This window comes from Canis aureus, chromosome 5 (genome assembly GCF_053574225.1).
Source record: "Canis aureus isolate CA01 chromosome 5, VMU_Caureus_v.1.0, whole genome shotgun sequence".
In the NCBI taxonomy this organism is placed as follows: domain Eukaryota; kingdom Metazoa; phylum Chordata; class Mammalia; order Carnivora; family Canidae; genus Canis; species Canis aureus.
In genome coordinates, this window is record NC_135615.1 from 85,289,149 (window position 1) to 85,301,975 (window position 12,827).

The following is a 12,827-nucleotide window of genomic DNA, read 5'->3' on the forward strand; positions in this document are numbered from 1 at the left end:
CCCACGAGGCTCAAATGAGATCGTGTCTGGGAAGCGGACCGAGTAGATGCTCAGGGAACACTCGCTCGGGAGCCCGTGCCCTGCCCGGTGTGGGTGCTCGGGTCCCCACCCCGCACCCCCCGCTTCCGGGGGCCCACGGCTCACCGGCCAGGTGTCCTAAGGCCTGCAGCATCTGCGCTCCCCCATCGCCTCCATCTGGTCCCGGCCAGGCTGCCGCCTCCTCCCTCTGACTCCCTGGACCGCGAGGGAAGTTGCCCGGAGAGAAACCGATGCCGCCGCGGGCCGGGCTGAGGGACAACGCACAGTCCCAACCTGGCCACCCGGCGCCGGACAGGTGCAGAGGTGCCCTGAGCCGCCGCTCCCCACCCCGTTCTCCCCCAGATGCTCCGTCTCCTCCCCGATTATCTGAGTGACGGAGGGAGGGCCGCGGGCCTGCTCTTGCTTCATTCTCTTCCAACGCCTTTTGGACTCTTACAGCAAACACGTACAAACCATTGGTATTTGAATGATCGTCTTAGCTACGTGGGTTTCGATTTACAAATAAGAACAAACACCACACTTTGCCGTAGTGGAAGACCCAGCAAATGGAGGGGGGAAGAGTCACCTTGAATTTCACTGCCCCAGAGATGTGCACTATCTGCTTATTTCAGCATGGGTTTTTTGTTTTTTTTTTTTTTTGGATGAAATACTTATTTTCCTTTTGAACACTGGTAAAAATGCACAAAACATAAAACTTACTGTCTGAACCACCTCTAAGTGAGCGGGTCAGTAGTGCTAAGTAATGGTGCCACATTGCACCATTTTTCCTTCTGTACCATTTCATGTGCATAAAAAATATCTTAGACACCATTTTTTTAGTTCCTCTCCCCCCACTTGACATGGCATATAACCAATTTCTTCTCGTCACTAAAAATTCCATGCAAATACCCATGAAACTCTTCTAGGAAGGGGGATACCTGGGGAGGGGGTGAACCTTCCAGCTATTTGGAGTGTTTTTATCAAGTCAAGCACACAGTACTGTTATAATTAGAAATAGCGCCCAAAAGTTACTGAAATAAAAAAATTTAAAAAAAAAGAATGGGGAGGAATGTTAAAATCTTGATGAACATCGTATCGAACGGTTGCCAAATGCTCGTCATGCTGTTAAACCATAATTTTCTCACTCGCCCCATGGGCAGAAAGCGGGGTGGGGGGCGGCCCACCAGCACTGCCCAGGCCACACTGACCAACGGACCGCTGGGGGGACCCGGACTACCTGCTGCTCCTGGCGGGGTCCACCTCGGGCCCCCTTCCTGAGGGGTCTTGGCCTCCTCCTGGCCCAGGGCGTGGGGGTCCCGGCCCAGCCCGGACGGGGGGCTGCCCCTGCTTCTGCTGCAGAGTCCGGTTTCTCCACTGGGGAGGAGGGGGAAAGAAGGCTGTCAGCTGAAGCTCCAAATGTGCCCCAAGAGGGGACGGGACAGGGACGTCCTACTCTGAAGCCTTGGGTCTTACCCGGACGCTTTGGGAATAAATGAATGAATGGCGAGAGGGAGCCCGTGGTGCGGTGCCTTCCTCGGGAGGCAAAACCCGGGGCTGCGCCCCCCCCGGAACCCCCCTTTCCTCAGGACAGAAGAACACAGATGTGTCCTGCCAGTCCCGGGGGCGCCGACCGCTCGTAGGAGGTCGAGAGCACTCACGCTAGAGCGCTTGCTGTGTGCTGAGCACGGCTCCAGGTCCTTTGTGCTTATTAATCGGACCGCACAGCAACCCAGAGGTATGTACTCTTAGGATTATCCCATTTTGGAGCCAAGGAAACCAAGGCGCAGAGAGGTTAAGTAACCTGCCCAAAGCCACACAGTGAGAAGTTGTGGAAAAAAGAAAGTAGTGGAGGCAGGATTTGAACTCAGGCAGAGCTGGTTCAGGTGTGCGGGTGGCCCTGGACCACTCGGGAGGTAGACGACAGGTGCCCCGGGAACCTCCTCCCCAGACGTACCAGCCTTTCACTGCCTCCCCACACCCCAACCTGGAGGCCGCTGACCTTTCGGAAGCTCTGGGCCAGCAGGGCCCGAGTGTGTCGCCCCCACGCCGCCTCCAGCTGGGCCTCCCGGAGCCGCAGGGCCCCCCGAAGCGCCCACAGGCCTCTGTGCAACAGCTGCCGCCGGCCCCTGGCCACCAAGGCAGCCGCTGCCCGCCGCCTCTGCACCCAGCGCCACCAGGCTCTGAAACATGGGGACAGCCACGGCCGGCTGGGGCCAGACCGGGGCTGATCAGGGCTGGCCTGGCCCACGGCCCCAGGAAGCAGCTGGGGGCTGGACACCCCCTGCGGCACCGTCCACGCCGGTGGGTGGGTGAGGCCTCCTGCTACAGCAGGCCCAGGAAGCCCCACGGGGAAGCTCCCGCTGCGCGCAGTGCCCCGACGGCCAAGAGCCTCAGAAGCTTCGGATCCCAGCAGCGACAGCAGCCCCCACCCCCACTCCCCCCCCACCCCGTCCCTGTCCTTGGGCCCTGGGGCCCCCGCATGCCCCAGCAGGGACAGTGTGACCCCCCACCCTGAGTCCTGCATGGGTCTGCCTCCAGGGCCTGACCTCAGGTGGGACCATCACTGGCCCAGGAGTGTGGCCACCCCCTGCGCCCCCACAGCCCACGGCCTCACCCGGCTGTCTCGGACTCCAGGCCCGCGATGTTTCGGGCTTTTTCCTTGGAAAGCAAAAGGGCAGGACAGAGTTCTCAGGCTGAGAGCAAGCAGGACAGGACACCCTCTGCCAAGCCTGCCTGCCCAAGGTCTCCCTTTCTGGGGGGAGGAGCCAGCTAGCAATGAGAATCCCGGGGTCCCCACGCCCAGCCTCCTCTGGCCCCTACCTGTAGGCTGCTCCCTGCTGGGGCTGCGTCTGGGGACCGGGAGGCCGTCCTCTCCTCCTCCCTGCTGCTCTGCTCCTGAGGGGCCACCTCCCCGCCTCCCCGCCCAGGTGGGACGCCCCGGGCAGCACTGGACAGGGCCCACGAGCAGCGTCTGGCCTCCCTGCTGCCCGCCCCTGGAGGGAGCTGGGGGTCTCCCCTCTGCCAGCTGCCACGTGGAGGCCCCGGGGAGCTCTCTTCTTGCCTCTGGGGGGTGGCCGGAGGGACGCCGTCCTTAGGGGCAAGGCAATCCCCAGCCAGGGTCCCCAGCGTGGCCTCCAGCGACGACGCAGGCCGCCTGCTTGCCTGAGAGCCTGCGGGGCCAGCCTGGCTCCCTCGAGTCTCTGGGCAATCTGCGCTTCCCCCGAGGCGGCCCGGGTGCTCCTTCCTCCCACCCCAGGGAGCAAGACCAGGTCGGCCGGGCTGTGGGGGGGCGGCGAGAGCCTGGCCCGAGCTGCTCCAGGGGGCCCGCTGAGCAGGGCCCGGGGCTTCCTGGGACGGTCGGCACCCGAGACGAGCTACCGCTCGCTCCAGGTGTCGCACGGAGGCCAGCAGCTGGTGCACGGCGGTGTGGGACAGGGCCTGAGCCCGGCCGTGGACAGGGACGGTCAGGTCCTCCAGGGTGAGCGGCTCCCCCACGAGCCGAGAGGGCCCACTCCGCAGGCCACCCCAGGGCCCGGAGTCCGGCTGTGCGCACCCATTGAAAGGGGCCGAGCCTGCCGCAGGCGGGACATCTGGGCAGGGGGTGTCCGTGGCCAGCAGCCGGGGTGACCTCAGGGTGGAGGATGGGCAGGCCAGCGAGCCTGGGGGCCGAGGGCTCCCCTGAGCTGCCCCCCGGGGCCCGACGCTCTCCTGAAGCTCTGGTGGGGGGCGGGGGCTGCAGCGCCTTCCCCCAGCCAGGCCGGCGCCCCTGGCGCTCAGGTTGCTCTGCTGGACGGCAGGGTCTCGGGCTCTCCCCTGGGGCCTGGCGGGGGGCGGCAGGTTGCTCTGCTGCTGCAGGCTCGAGTTCATGAGCCGGTCCGCGTCCGTCAGGACGAGGCTGGGCGCAGCCAGGTTGCTCTGCACCCGGCCGGGCTCCCGGCGCAGCACCGCCCCCGGGGAGGGCGAGGGGAACCTCTGCGCCCCGCACGTGGGCGCCCCCCTGCCAGGTCCCCTGCCCGGGCCGGCGTCTAGGCTCTTCGGCCATCGCCGCTGTTCTGAAGGGAGGAGAGACCGTCAGGTCCCGGGGGAGGACGGGTGGCCAGGGCTCGGGCGGCTTGGGGGCCCCAGGTGGGAGCGGGCCAGGGCTCCCCCCGCGGACGGAGGGGCGGTGTGAGTCGGGGCCTGGCCGCGGGGCGCGGGCATGGGGAGGGCACAAGGAAGTGGGGTGACAGTAACGAGGCCATTAGGGCATCCCCTCCCGGGTGAGAGGCGACAGGGCTGGGATCGGGGGTGGCGGTGACAGGGGAGAGAAGGACTCAGATTGGGATATGCCCCGAGACTCAGAAGGGGCGGTGGGTGGGGGGGGAGTCAAGGGGGCCCGATTTCTGGCCCGGGCAGAGGTGACAGGGACAGCGCCCGGGGTGAGACCCCCGCAACCAACAGCCGCAAGGGAGTGGTCTGGGGCCTCGGGGTGGGGGTCAGGCTCCCGCCCCCCAAGGCCATCCCACAGCGGAGACGAGGCTCCCCGGGGCCGGGCAAGTGCTTGGGAGGACCCCGCACCCAGAGCGGGCCACACTTGCACCTTCGCGGACACCAACCAACGCCCAGAGAGGTCTGGCCACTCGCCCCACGGTCACACAGCTAGAACCTGGAGAACTCGCCCCGAGGATCAGGATCTGCCCTGATTTTGTGTGGGGGCCGCTTCCCCCACGGCTGTGCCAGCTCTGGGCCTGGCACAGACCGCCCCGGGGCTCCCTTCTCGGCCGGGGCCCCCGCCAGGCCCAGTGCTGCTGCCCTCCGCGGGAAGGCCCTGTCCAGTCAGTCCCCGGGACTCGGGAGGCCGGGCTGCGCTGACGGGCAAGGAGCCCCGGGCCCACGGCCGCCCAGCTGCCCCGCCCCCACCCGGACCCACCTGACCACCCGGGGGGCGTCGTGGGCCCGAGCAGCACACGGTCCTTGCGGCTGCCATAGTGTCTCAGCTCCGCGGGCTCCAGGGCGAGGCCAAGGCCACGGCGTCCGTGGTCCACGTGGCCCGCGGTCCGGCCGGTTTGATGGGATGGGTCCTGGAGGGCGAGGACGGCAGGCGCGCTCCCACCCGCCTCGCCCCTGCCCTGGGCCCCCCCCCACACTCTCCCCCCGCACCTGGCGGCCCTGGGGCCTGACCCCCGCGGTCCTGCTCAGGCCCCACACCACCCCCTTTCCCTTGAACGTGACTCGTGTCTTCCGGCCCCGCTCCTTCCAACGCCGACCACAGCCCCCCAGTGGGCCCTGCTCTCGGGGCAGCCCTCTCAGGTCGGGGCCTCCCAGACTGCTGGGGCCCTCTGCTGCCTGCCGCCGCTTCCCGCCTTCTCCCCGCTCCAGGGGGGAGCACTCCGCCGAAGCTCCAGGCAGGCCCTGAAACCAGCCCAGGGCCTGTCCCCTCGTTCCTTGAAGGCTTCAGCCCTGGCTCACTGTTGCAGTCTCCGACACACACCTCCGTCTGGCGCTCTCACCGTCCACATGGCCACGCCTCTCACTCCTGGCCTGCGGAGTCCTCCATGTCCTCCCCTCCCACCATCCTGCCCTTCATCCTGCCTCAACCACCTGCTGCCATGGTGCCCCAGGCCCTGCTGTCCTAAATAACTGCGCCCACCCCATAATTTCAGTTTCGGGGCCTACTCCCATCCTCTGGCGCTCAATGTGGTGCTCTTTGCCCCATCAGACCCCCGCTCGGGTCCTGCCACCCTCTGACTGCCCCTCACCACTGCTGGCTCACCCTCCTCCCACAGTTTAACCGTCGGGCGGGCGTGTAAGCGCCCTTTGGCACACCCCGGCCCTGGCCCCGCACCCCTGCTCTCTCTGCACACAGCTGATGAGTGGTTTTCACCCTCCTGCTGCACCGACCGACGACCTCGCTCCAAGTGACCACCTTCGATCCCAAGTGGGCGCACAGGCTGCTGGAGAATCAGACTCTACTCCCTTTCCCCTCCCTCGTAGAGGCCAGGTCACACTTCCTGGCCTGTCCTCAAACCCGGGCCACCCTTTCTCCCCTCCCCGCCCCCCTCCAGCAGACTCACAAAATAGGGCAAAATCAGAAGAGAAAGGCATTCTCTACCGGCCAGCTTCCAGGCGGAGCCTCCTGGCCCTTCCCCCGTCCTGTGGTCCCATTCCCAGCCTGACCACCCCCCTGCACTCTGGGCGCCATCCCAGGGCCACCACAGTCTCTGAGGGGTCCTTCTGTGAGTCAGGAAAGGCACCTCTGACCCCATGACCCCACCACAGACTTAGGCCTGAACCGGGGTGCAGAGCCCGGGGGTGGGACACACGCTCCGACGTCCCTGCTCCAGAAACCACCCCTCCCCCCATCAAAACTTCCCTCTTCTTTACTGAATCATTCCCATGAGCACTTAAGCAGGTGGTTGTTTCTTCCAGCTTTAAAAGACGGAAAGCAAGACCCGCCACCCAGAAAACCCAGCACCAGCCTTCCTGAGCCTCTAGGTCCCTGGCCGCCTCTCCCACTGTCCCCACACTCAAATCCCAGTTCCTCTCCCATCCCCACCTCCGCTGACCTCACTGCAATTGGCTCCCCCCGCCCCCACCTGCCCAGAGCTGCCTTCCTCCCTCCCGGTGATCCCCGAGATGCTACCCCCACCCCGGCCACCCCTGGGGCAGCGGCAGCACTGGGACGGTGGTCACTCGCTGGTCCCCTGGGGAACCCCGCCTCCCTGGCTCCAGGATGCCCCCTTCTTGGATGTCGAACCAAACTAAAATGGAGTCCCTTCTGTCAAGGGCAGAACGGAGATGCTCAGTGCAGGTGCATAAAGGACGTTTAGCCTAAACTTAGGGGAATTTACAGGGGAATTTTTTCAGAAATCAGCACAGGGCCCCGGGCAAACCCCAAGCACCAAGCCGGTCTGCTCTCTCTGCGCTTCCTCCCTCCCCTCAAGTCCCTTGAATCAGCTCCCTCGATCCAAGTAAGAAAGACCATTAGGTGACCAACCGGCAACAAAAGCCAGATAACTTCCATATTTATCCCATAAAAACCCCTTCCTTACCTGCGAGCAGTGGGAAGGCATCGCCCGCAGCCCTGAGCGGAGAGCCTGGCAATGAGCCTGACTCTCTGCTTTGTTTTATTCAGTTTGGGTTTTGACTGGGTCTTCCTGCCCTCCCCTCCTGCCCACCGGCTTCGTCCCTGCTCTTCCGAGCTCGCCTGAAGGCCCAATAGCGGGGCCTGTTATGTAAGGGAAGTTATGTTGGAACACAGCCCCAGCTAGGGATTATGGCCTTGTTGCTTGCTTGCTTGCTTTTTTAAAGATTATTTATTTGAGAAAGACAGAGACGGAGCATGAGTAGGGGAGAGAGGGAGAAGCAGAGTCCCCGCTGCTGAGCAGGGAGCCCGACGTGGGGCTCGATCCCAGGATCCTGAGACCCCAGGACCCTGAGATCACGCCCCGCGCTCCACCTATCGAGCCCCCGGGCGCCCCCCATGGCTTGGCCTGGCTACTCTCTAGGTACCAGGGGCCAGAGAAGTTGGAACAGAAACCTCCTGGACCTCGAGGCCTAGACATGTGCTCCTTGGCCTTTAGGGATGTTTGCTGACCCCTGTCCTGTGCTACCTGGCCCCCAGTTAGCTCGTGACCTCACCCCGAGTCCCTCCCTTGCGCCGTTCCCTGTGCCCGGGGCCTCTCGCTCTCGCTCTCTCCTTCCAGGCCTGCCTCGACCCTGGCACCGAGCCCTTCCCCGACCGTTGTCCCCGATGTGGCAGCTCCCTGAGGAGTACAACAGAAGCCAGAGAAACGTAGCTTCATCCGAGTCTCCATCCTGCAGCCCCCGAGGAATACCTGAGCCGGGCAATAGGACGTTCCTGTAGGAAGGCCCGGCTGCCCTCATGGTGATGCTGCATCACAGACGTCCAACAGCCAGACCTCCAAGGTCCTGCAGACGTCGGAGGACCAACATCTCAGCGACAATTCCCGACACACTGACACCGTCTCTACCCCTGTCCCTCCGCAAACGTAAAAGTCCGTCATCAGCCACTCCTCACAATCCCGGTGCAGCTCTTCCTGCCCATGAGTCCTGTCCCTGTGCTTTAATAAAACCACCTTTTTGCACCAAAAATATCCCAAGAATTCTCTCTTGACTGTTTGCTCCCAAACCATATATCCAATCACGTCATTCTGGTGCTCAGCGTGGGGCCTGAGTCATCTCATCTCCACCCTGAGTCTCGGTGCCAACTTGGTATTTTCTCTTTTTTTACTTTCATTTCAGGGGTTTTCAAGGAGGACGGTCTTCCTGGAACACTTTCCTGTTGATTGCTCAGGAGGCAATCCTCCAGCCCAGGGCCGTCCTCCGCCGAGGAGAGAGCCTGCCTTCCGGCTGGAAGCTACACCCCTGGCCAGAGTGGTAACAAGACCCAGAAACTTGATGCCTTCTCTTTATTCCTATTTTTATTTTTAGATTATATTTATTTACTCATGATAGACACAGACAGAGAGAGAGAGGCAGAGACCCAGGCAGAGGGAGAAGCAGGCTCCATGCAGGGAGCCCGACTTGGGACTCGATCCCGGGACCCCAGGGTCATGCCCTGGGCCAAAGGCAGGCGCTCAACCCCTGAGCCACCCGGGCTGCCCTCTTTTTAAGATTTTTAAAATTCATTTTAGGAGAGAGAGAGAGAAAGAGAGAGAGAGAGAGCATGAGAGGGAGGGGCTGAGGGCAAAGGAGAGACTCTCAAGCAGACAGAGCAAGGAGCCTGAGTCAGGGCTCGATCTCGCGGGTGCTCAAAGAGAGGCATCCTGGAGTCCCTCTTTATTCCTATTCTTCAAAGATTTATTTATTTATTTGAAAGAGGGAGAGAACACACACAAAGGGAGAAGGAGAAGCAGGCTCCCCACCAAGCAGAGAGCCCGACATGGGGCTCGATCCCAGGACCAAGAGATCGTGACCAGAGCGAAGGCAAATGCCCAACCGACTGAGCCCCCCAGTGCTCCTCCTTTATTCCTACTCTTATACACAGTTGTCTGTCTTGGGCACAGGACAGCCACCTAAGGGACCAGCACAGCAGCCAATCTTAAGACTCCCATGTGAGGTTTCCTCCTCACCGGGGCTCAGTGATCCCCTCCACATCCCAGGCCCAGCCACTTCTGGCTGTGAGAACTCCCCCGGGAGCCAGCTGAAAGCAGCACCTGATTGAATTAACCCCCGGCCGGGACTATTTCCTAGGGAAGTTGGCTATAGGGACTGGATGTGTTGGGATGTCGCTTAAACCACATGGATTCCTATCTTTACCGTTTTCTCTCAACATCCTCTAGCACTTCAGTTACATTGGCTAATTTCCTCTTGTAAAACTTTTCTAGCATGTTCCACGGGTTAAAAATGGCGGGTTCTTTGTGGCACAGCATGGCAAGGCGAAGACCCATTTGTAGCCTCAGATGCAATGGGGAAGCAGGGTGGGGGGCGCCAGCATCCCTCCTACAGGGCAGGGATCATAGCAATTTTGTTAGAGGGACACTTTGGGGTCGCTTTGACACCAGGCGCCTCGGATACATCCTATGTGGGATGCCACCAGGGAGTGGCGGGGGGTGGAGGGTTCTTGGTAACAGGCCTTCTAGGCTTCTTTTTCAGTTCCCAAGGACCCTCCCTTGGGAAGCCCTTTTACCCGCTGGAAACAATTGGGATTGCAAGATTTAAGAAAGGAGCGGTGTTCCGGAACACTGCGTGGCCTCTCCTTAGGAGACAAGGGAAAACGGTCCGTTAATGGGACCCTGAGCTTCGACACAATCAATCTGGCAGGTCTCTTCTGCAGGACACAGGGTGAGCGGATGGAGGAACCCGGTGGCCAGGCCTTCCTGGCCCTCAGTCAGGGCCCCGAGCTGCGGGCCTCGTAGAATGTGTTTGGTTTCCTAGACTGGCCAGTCTCCTGACACACGGGATGATGTCGTCTAAACAGGCTTCCTCCGACCAAACCCAGTTTGCTGGAGGAAACACGGGTGGTCACTGACGAAGGGGGACGCTGCCTCACCGTTGCTCCTGACGGTCCCAGATCCCTCCAGCGGTGTGTGGGGGCCTCTCCCCCCTTCATTTCCTGGGTCAGTGGCTCTGATCATTGGAGCCAATCGTCTTGGGACGGGGCCTTCACCAATATTCCCAAGCAGCTGCCAAAATCCCTTTTGTTCTCTGTCTTCTCCGGCCCGACATGGACCGCCTGTTTCCACTTGTTGGTGGAAAGAAAATCTGTCATTTCGTCCGTCCAGGCTGAGGGGCTTCAGGCCCGGGAATCCTCTTTCCCTGCCCCCTGGGCTTTCGTCCACCGCCAACCCTCCTGGAGGCGCCTTGGGGGCTCCTCTCCTGCCCTCTCCCATTCCCCCTGGTTCTGCACCACCTCGGGGACCACCTGGCTCCCGTGCCCTCCTGGCGCCTCCACCTCCCTGGCTCCTGCCCCTTCTCTCGCTGTCAGGGAGCGAGGAGCACCCCAGCCCTTGGACTTACACCGCCCCCTTCAGATTTCCCGCCACGGCCCCACGTAGACCCTGACAATGGAGAACAAACTGACTTTGAAGTGGACCCAGGAGGAACATATTTGATATTTAAACTCAATTTAAGTTTGCTGAGTGGATGAAGACGTGCCTTTAGAGGTGTCAGCACTAAACCTAAGACTTCTATCCTGCTAAGGTTTACAAAAAGTCAAATAAGCTCGTGACCTCTGTTCCAATCTGTCAGCAAAAAGAGGACTTAAAATGATGGTTGATTTTGTCTGTCTCAAGGGTTTCATGGGTAATCGTTAGGATCGCTTTCAAAGTCTCTGGCAACCTAGGGAACCCTGGGTGGCGAAGCAGGTTTAGCGCCTGCCTTTGGCCCAGGGCGCGATCCTGGAGATCCAGGATCGAATCCCACATTGGGCTCCCAGTGCATGGAGCCTGCTTCTCCCTCTGCCTATGTCTCTGCCTCTCTCTCTCTCTCTCTGTGACTATCATAAATAAAAAAATAAAGTTTAAAAAAAAAAAAGTCTCTGGCAACCTGAAGCTTTAAAGGTTCATTTGGTTGAGAAATGGGATTGAATGCCCTGGACATCGAGGTCTTTTCCAAATGAGAGAAAATACTAAAGCAATGATTACTGGACGCTGGTTTGTGCTTTTGGCTTCATATTGCAGAGAAGCTGAGGATACTTGGGTCTGTTGGTAAACATGCTTTGTGCTTTACTGAAAGATTGTACTTCGGCAAAACATGTTTTTAAAATTCTGAAAAGTATGCACAAATTTGCCATCTAGAGAATTCTGGTGTAGTTCACAATTGGTGAAGACTAAAGTTCCTGAGGGTTAAAGTCTTGCTAAATGTAATTGAGACTGATGGAAATAAAGGAAACAACTCTGACTAGAAAAGGTTACAGGGGGGATCCCTGGGTGGCTCAGCGGTTTAGCGCCTGCCTTTGGGCCGGGGCTGGTCCTGGAGTCCTGGGATCGAGTCCCGCATCGGGCTCCCTGGATGGGGCCTGCTTCTCCCTCTGCCTGGGTCTCTGCCTCTCTCTCTGTGTGTCTCTCATGAATAAATAAATAAAATCTTTAAAAATAAATAAAATAAATAAATCTCTTTACTGCTTGCAGCCTGCCGCTGAGTATGTGAGACAGAGGGTGACGTTCCTCAAGCAACTCATGGTGATGTTGCATCACAGACGTACAACAGCCAGACCTCCAAGGTCCTGCAGACGTTTCTCTCAGCCACAATTCCCGACAAACAGTCGCCTCTACCCCCTCTCCCCCGGCCCGGCCCTCCACAGAGGTAAAAGTCCATCATCAGCCACTCCTCACAATCCTGGTGCAGCTCTTTCTGCCCATGAGTCCTGTCCCTGTGCTTTAATAAAACCACCCCCCGTTTTTGTTTTGTTTTGTTTTTTTGCACTGATAACATCTCAAGAATTCTTTCTCCAGGGACACCTGGGTGTTGAGCATTTGCCTTTGGCTCAGGTGTGACCCTGGGGTCAGGGGATCAAGTCCCACGTCGGGCTCCCTGCATGGCGCCTGCTTCTCCCTCTGCCCCTGTCTCGGCCTCTCTCTGTTTCTCATGAATAAATAAATAAATAAATAAATAAATAAATAAATAAATAAATAAATAAAATAAAATCTTAAAAAAAAAAAAAGAATTCTTTCTCCAGTGTTCGACGGTCGGCTCCTGAATCACACCATCCCCACTCTGTCCTCTCTTATCCTGCAGGACTTTTCTCCCCCAACAGGCCAATGCAGCGGGGCTGCTCCCCCGCGGGGCTGCGACCCAGTCCCCCGACCCCCTCCCCCGGGCCCAGCCTCTTTGCTTCCACCCTGCGCGCAAAGAGCCGTCGGACGCGCCCGTCAAATCCGCACCGCAGCCCCAAGCCCTGGGTCCCTTGTTTTAGAGACGAGGCCCTGGGACTCCACGGGGCCACCTGCCCAGCAGGGGCTGCGGAGGCGCCCAGGCCCCGGGCCCAGCTCCAGGCGCATGCTCAGAACCAGGACCGCCCTGCCCCCACCTCTTTCCGAGGGACCCGGGAGGACCCCTGCCCCCGCGGGATCCCTTCCTGCCCTGTGCCTCCCGGCTCAGTGCTCCTCTCCCCGCCCTGTCTGCCCACCCCCAGCCCCCCAGCTAAGGACCTCAGAGCCTGCCCTCCCCCCCCACGCACCTGCCAGCTGAGTGCTCCTCCCCCGCCCCCGTCTGCCCCCCCCCGCCCAGCTAAGGACCTCAGAGCCTGCCCTCCCCCCCGCTGAGTGCTCCTCTCCCCGCCCTGTCTGCCCCCCCTGCCCCCCAGCTAAGGACCTCAGAGCCTGCCCTCCCCCCCCACGCACCTGCCAGCTGAGTGCTCCTCCCCC

At 60.6% G+C, this 12,827-nt stretch overlaps 1 protein-coding gene across 11 annotated transcripts in view; it reads right to left on the minus strand.

Moving 5' to 3' along the window:
- C5H1orf167 (chromosome 5 C1orf167 homolog) overlaps positions 1-12,827 on the minus strand; it is a 31,138-nt gene that overhangs the window by 12,050 nt on the left and 6,261 nt on the right. For 8 of the 11 annotated variants that reach the window (XM_077899621.1, XM_077899619.1, XM_077899620.1 and 5 more), the window contains exons 1-7: positions 7,050-7,827; positions 4,928-5,078; positions 2,839-4,070; positions 2,633-2,676; positions 2,018-2,225; positions 1,256-1,392; positions 145-287 (exon numbers count right to left, since the gene is read on the minus strand). In XM_077899621.1, coding sequence (XP_077755747.1) covers positions 145-287; positions 1,256-1,392; positions 2,018-2,225; positions 2,633-2,676; positions 2,839-4,070; positions 4,928-5,078; positions 7,050-7,070 — 1,936 coding nt within the window. In that variant the 5' untranslated portion in view covers positions 7,071-7,827. Of the gene's footprint in view, positions 1-144; positions 288-1,255; positions 1,393-2,017; positions 2,226-2,632; positions 2,677-2,838; positions 4,071-4,927; positions 5,079-7,049; positions 7,830-12,827 lie in introns of those variants that run through there. The other 3 variants (XM_077899618.1, XM_077899627.1, XM_077899617.1) reach the window with 3 other exon arrangements.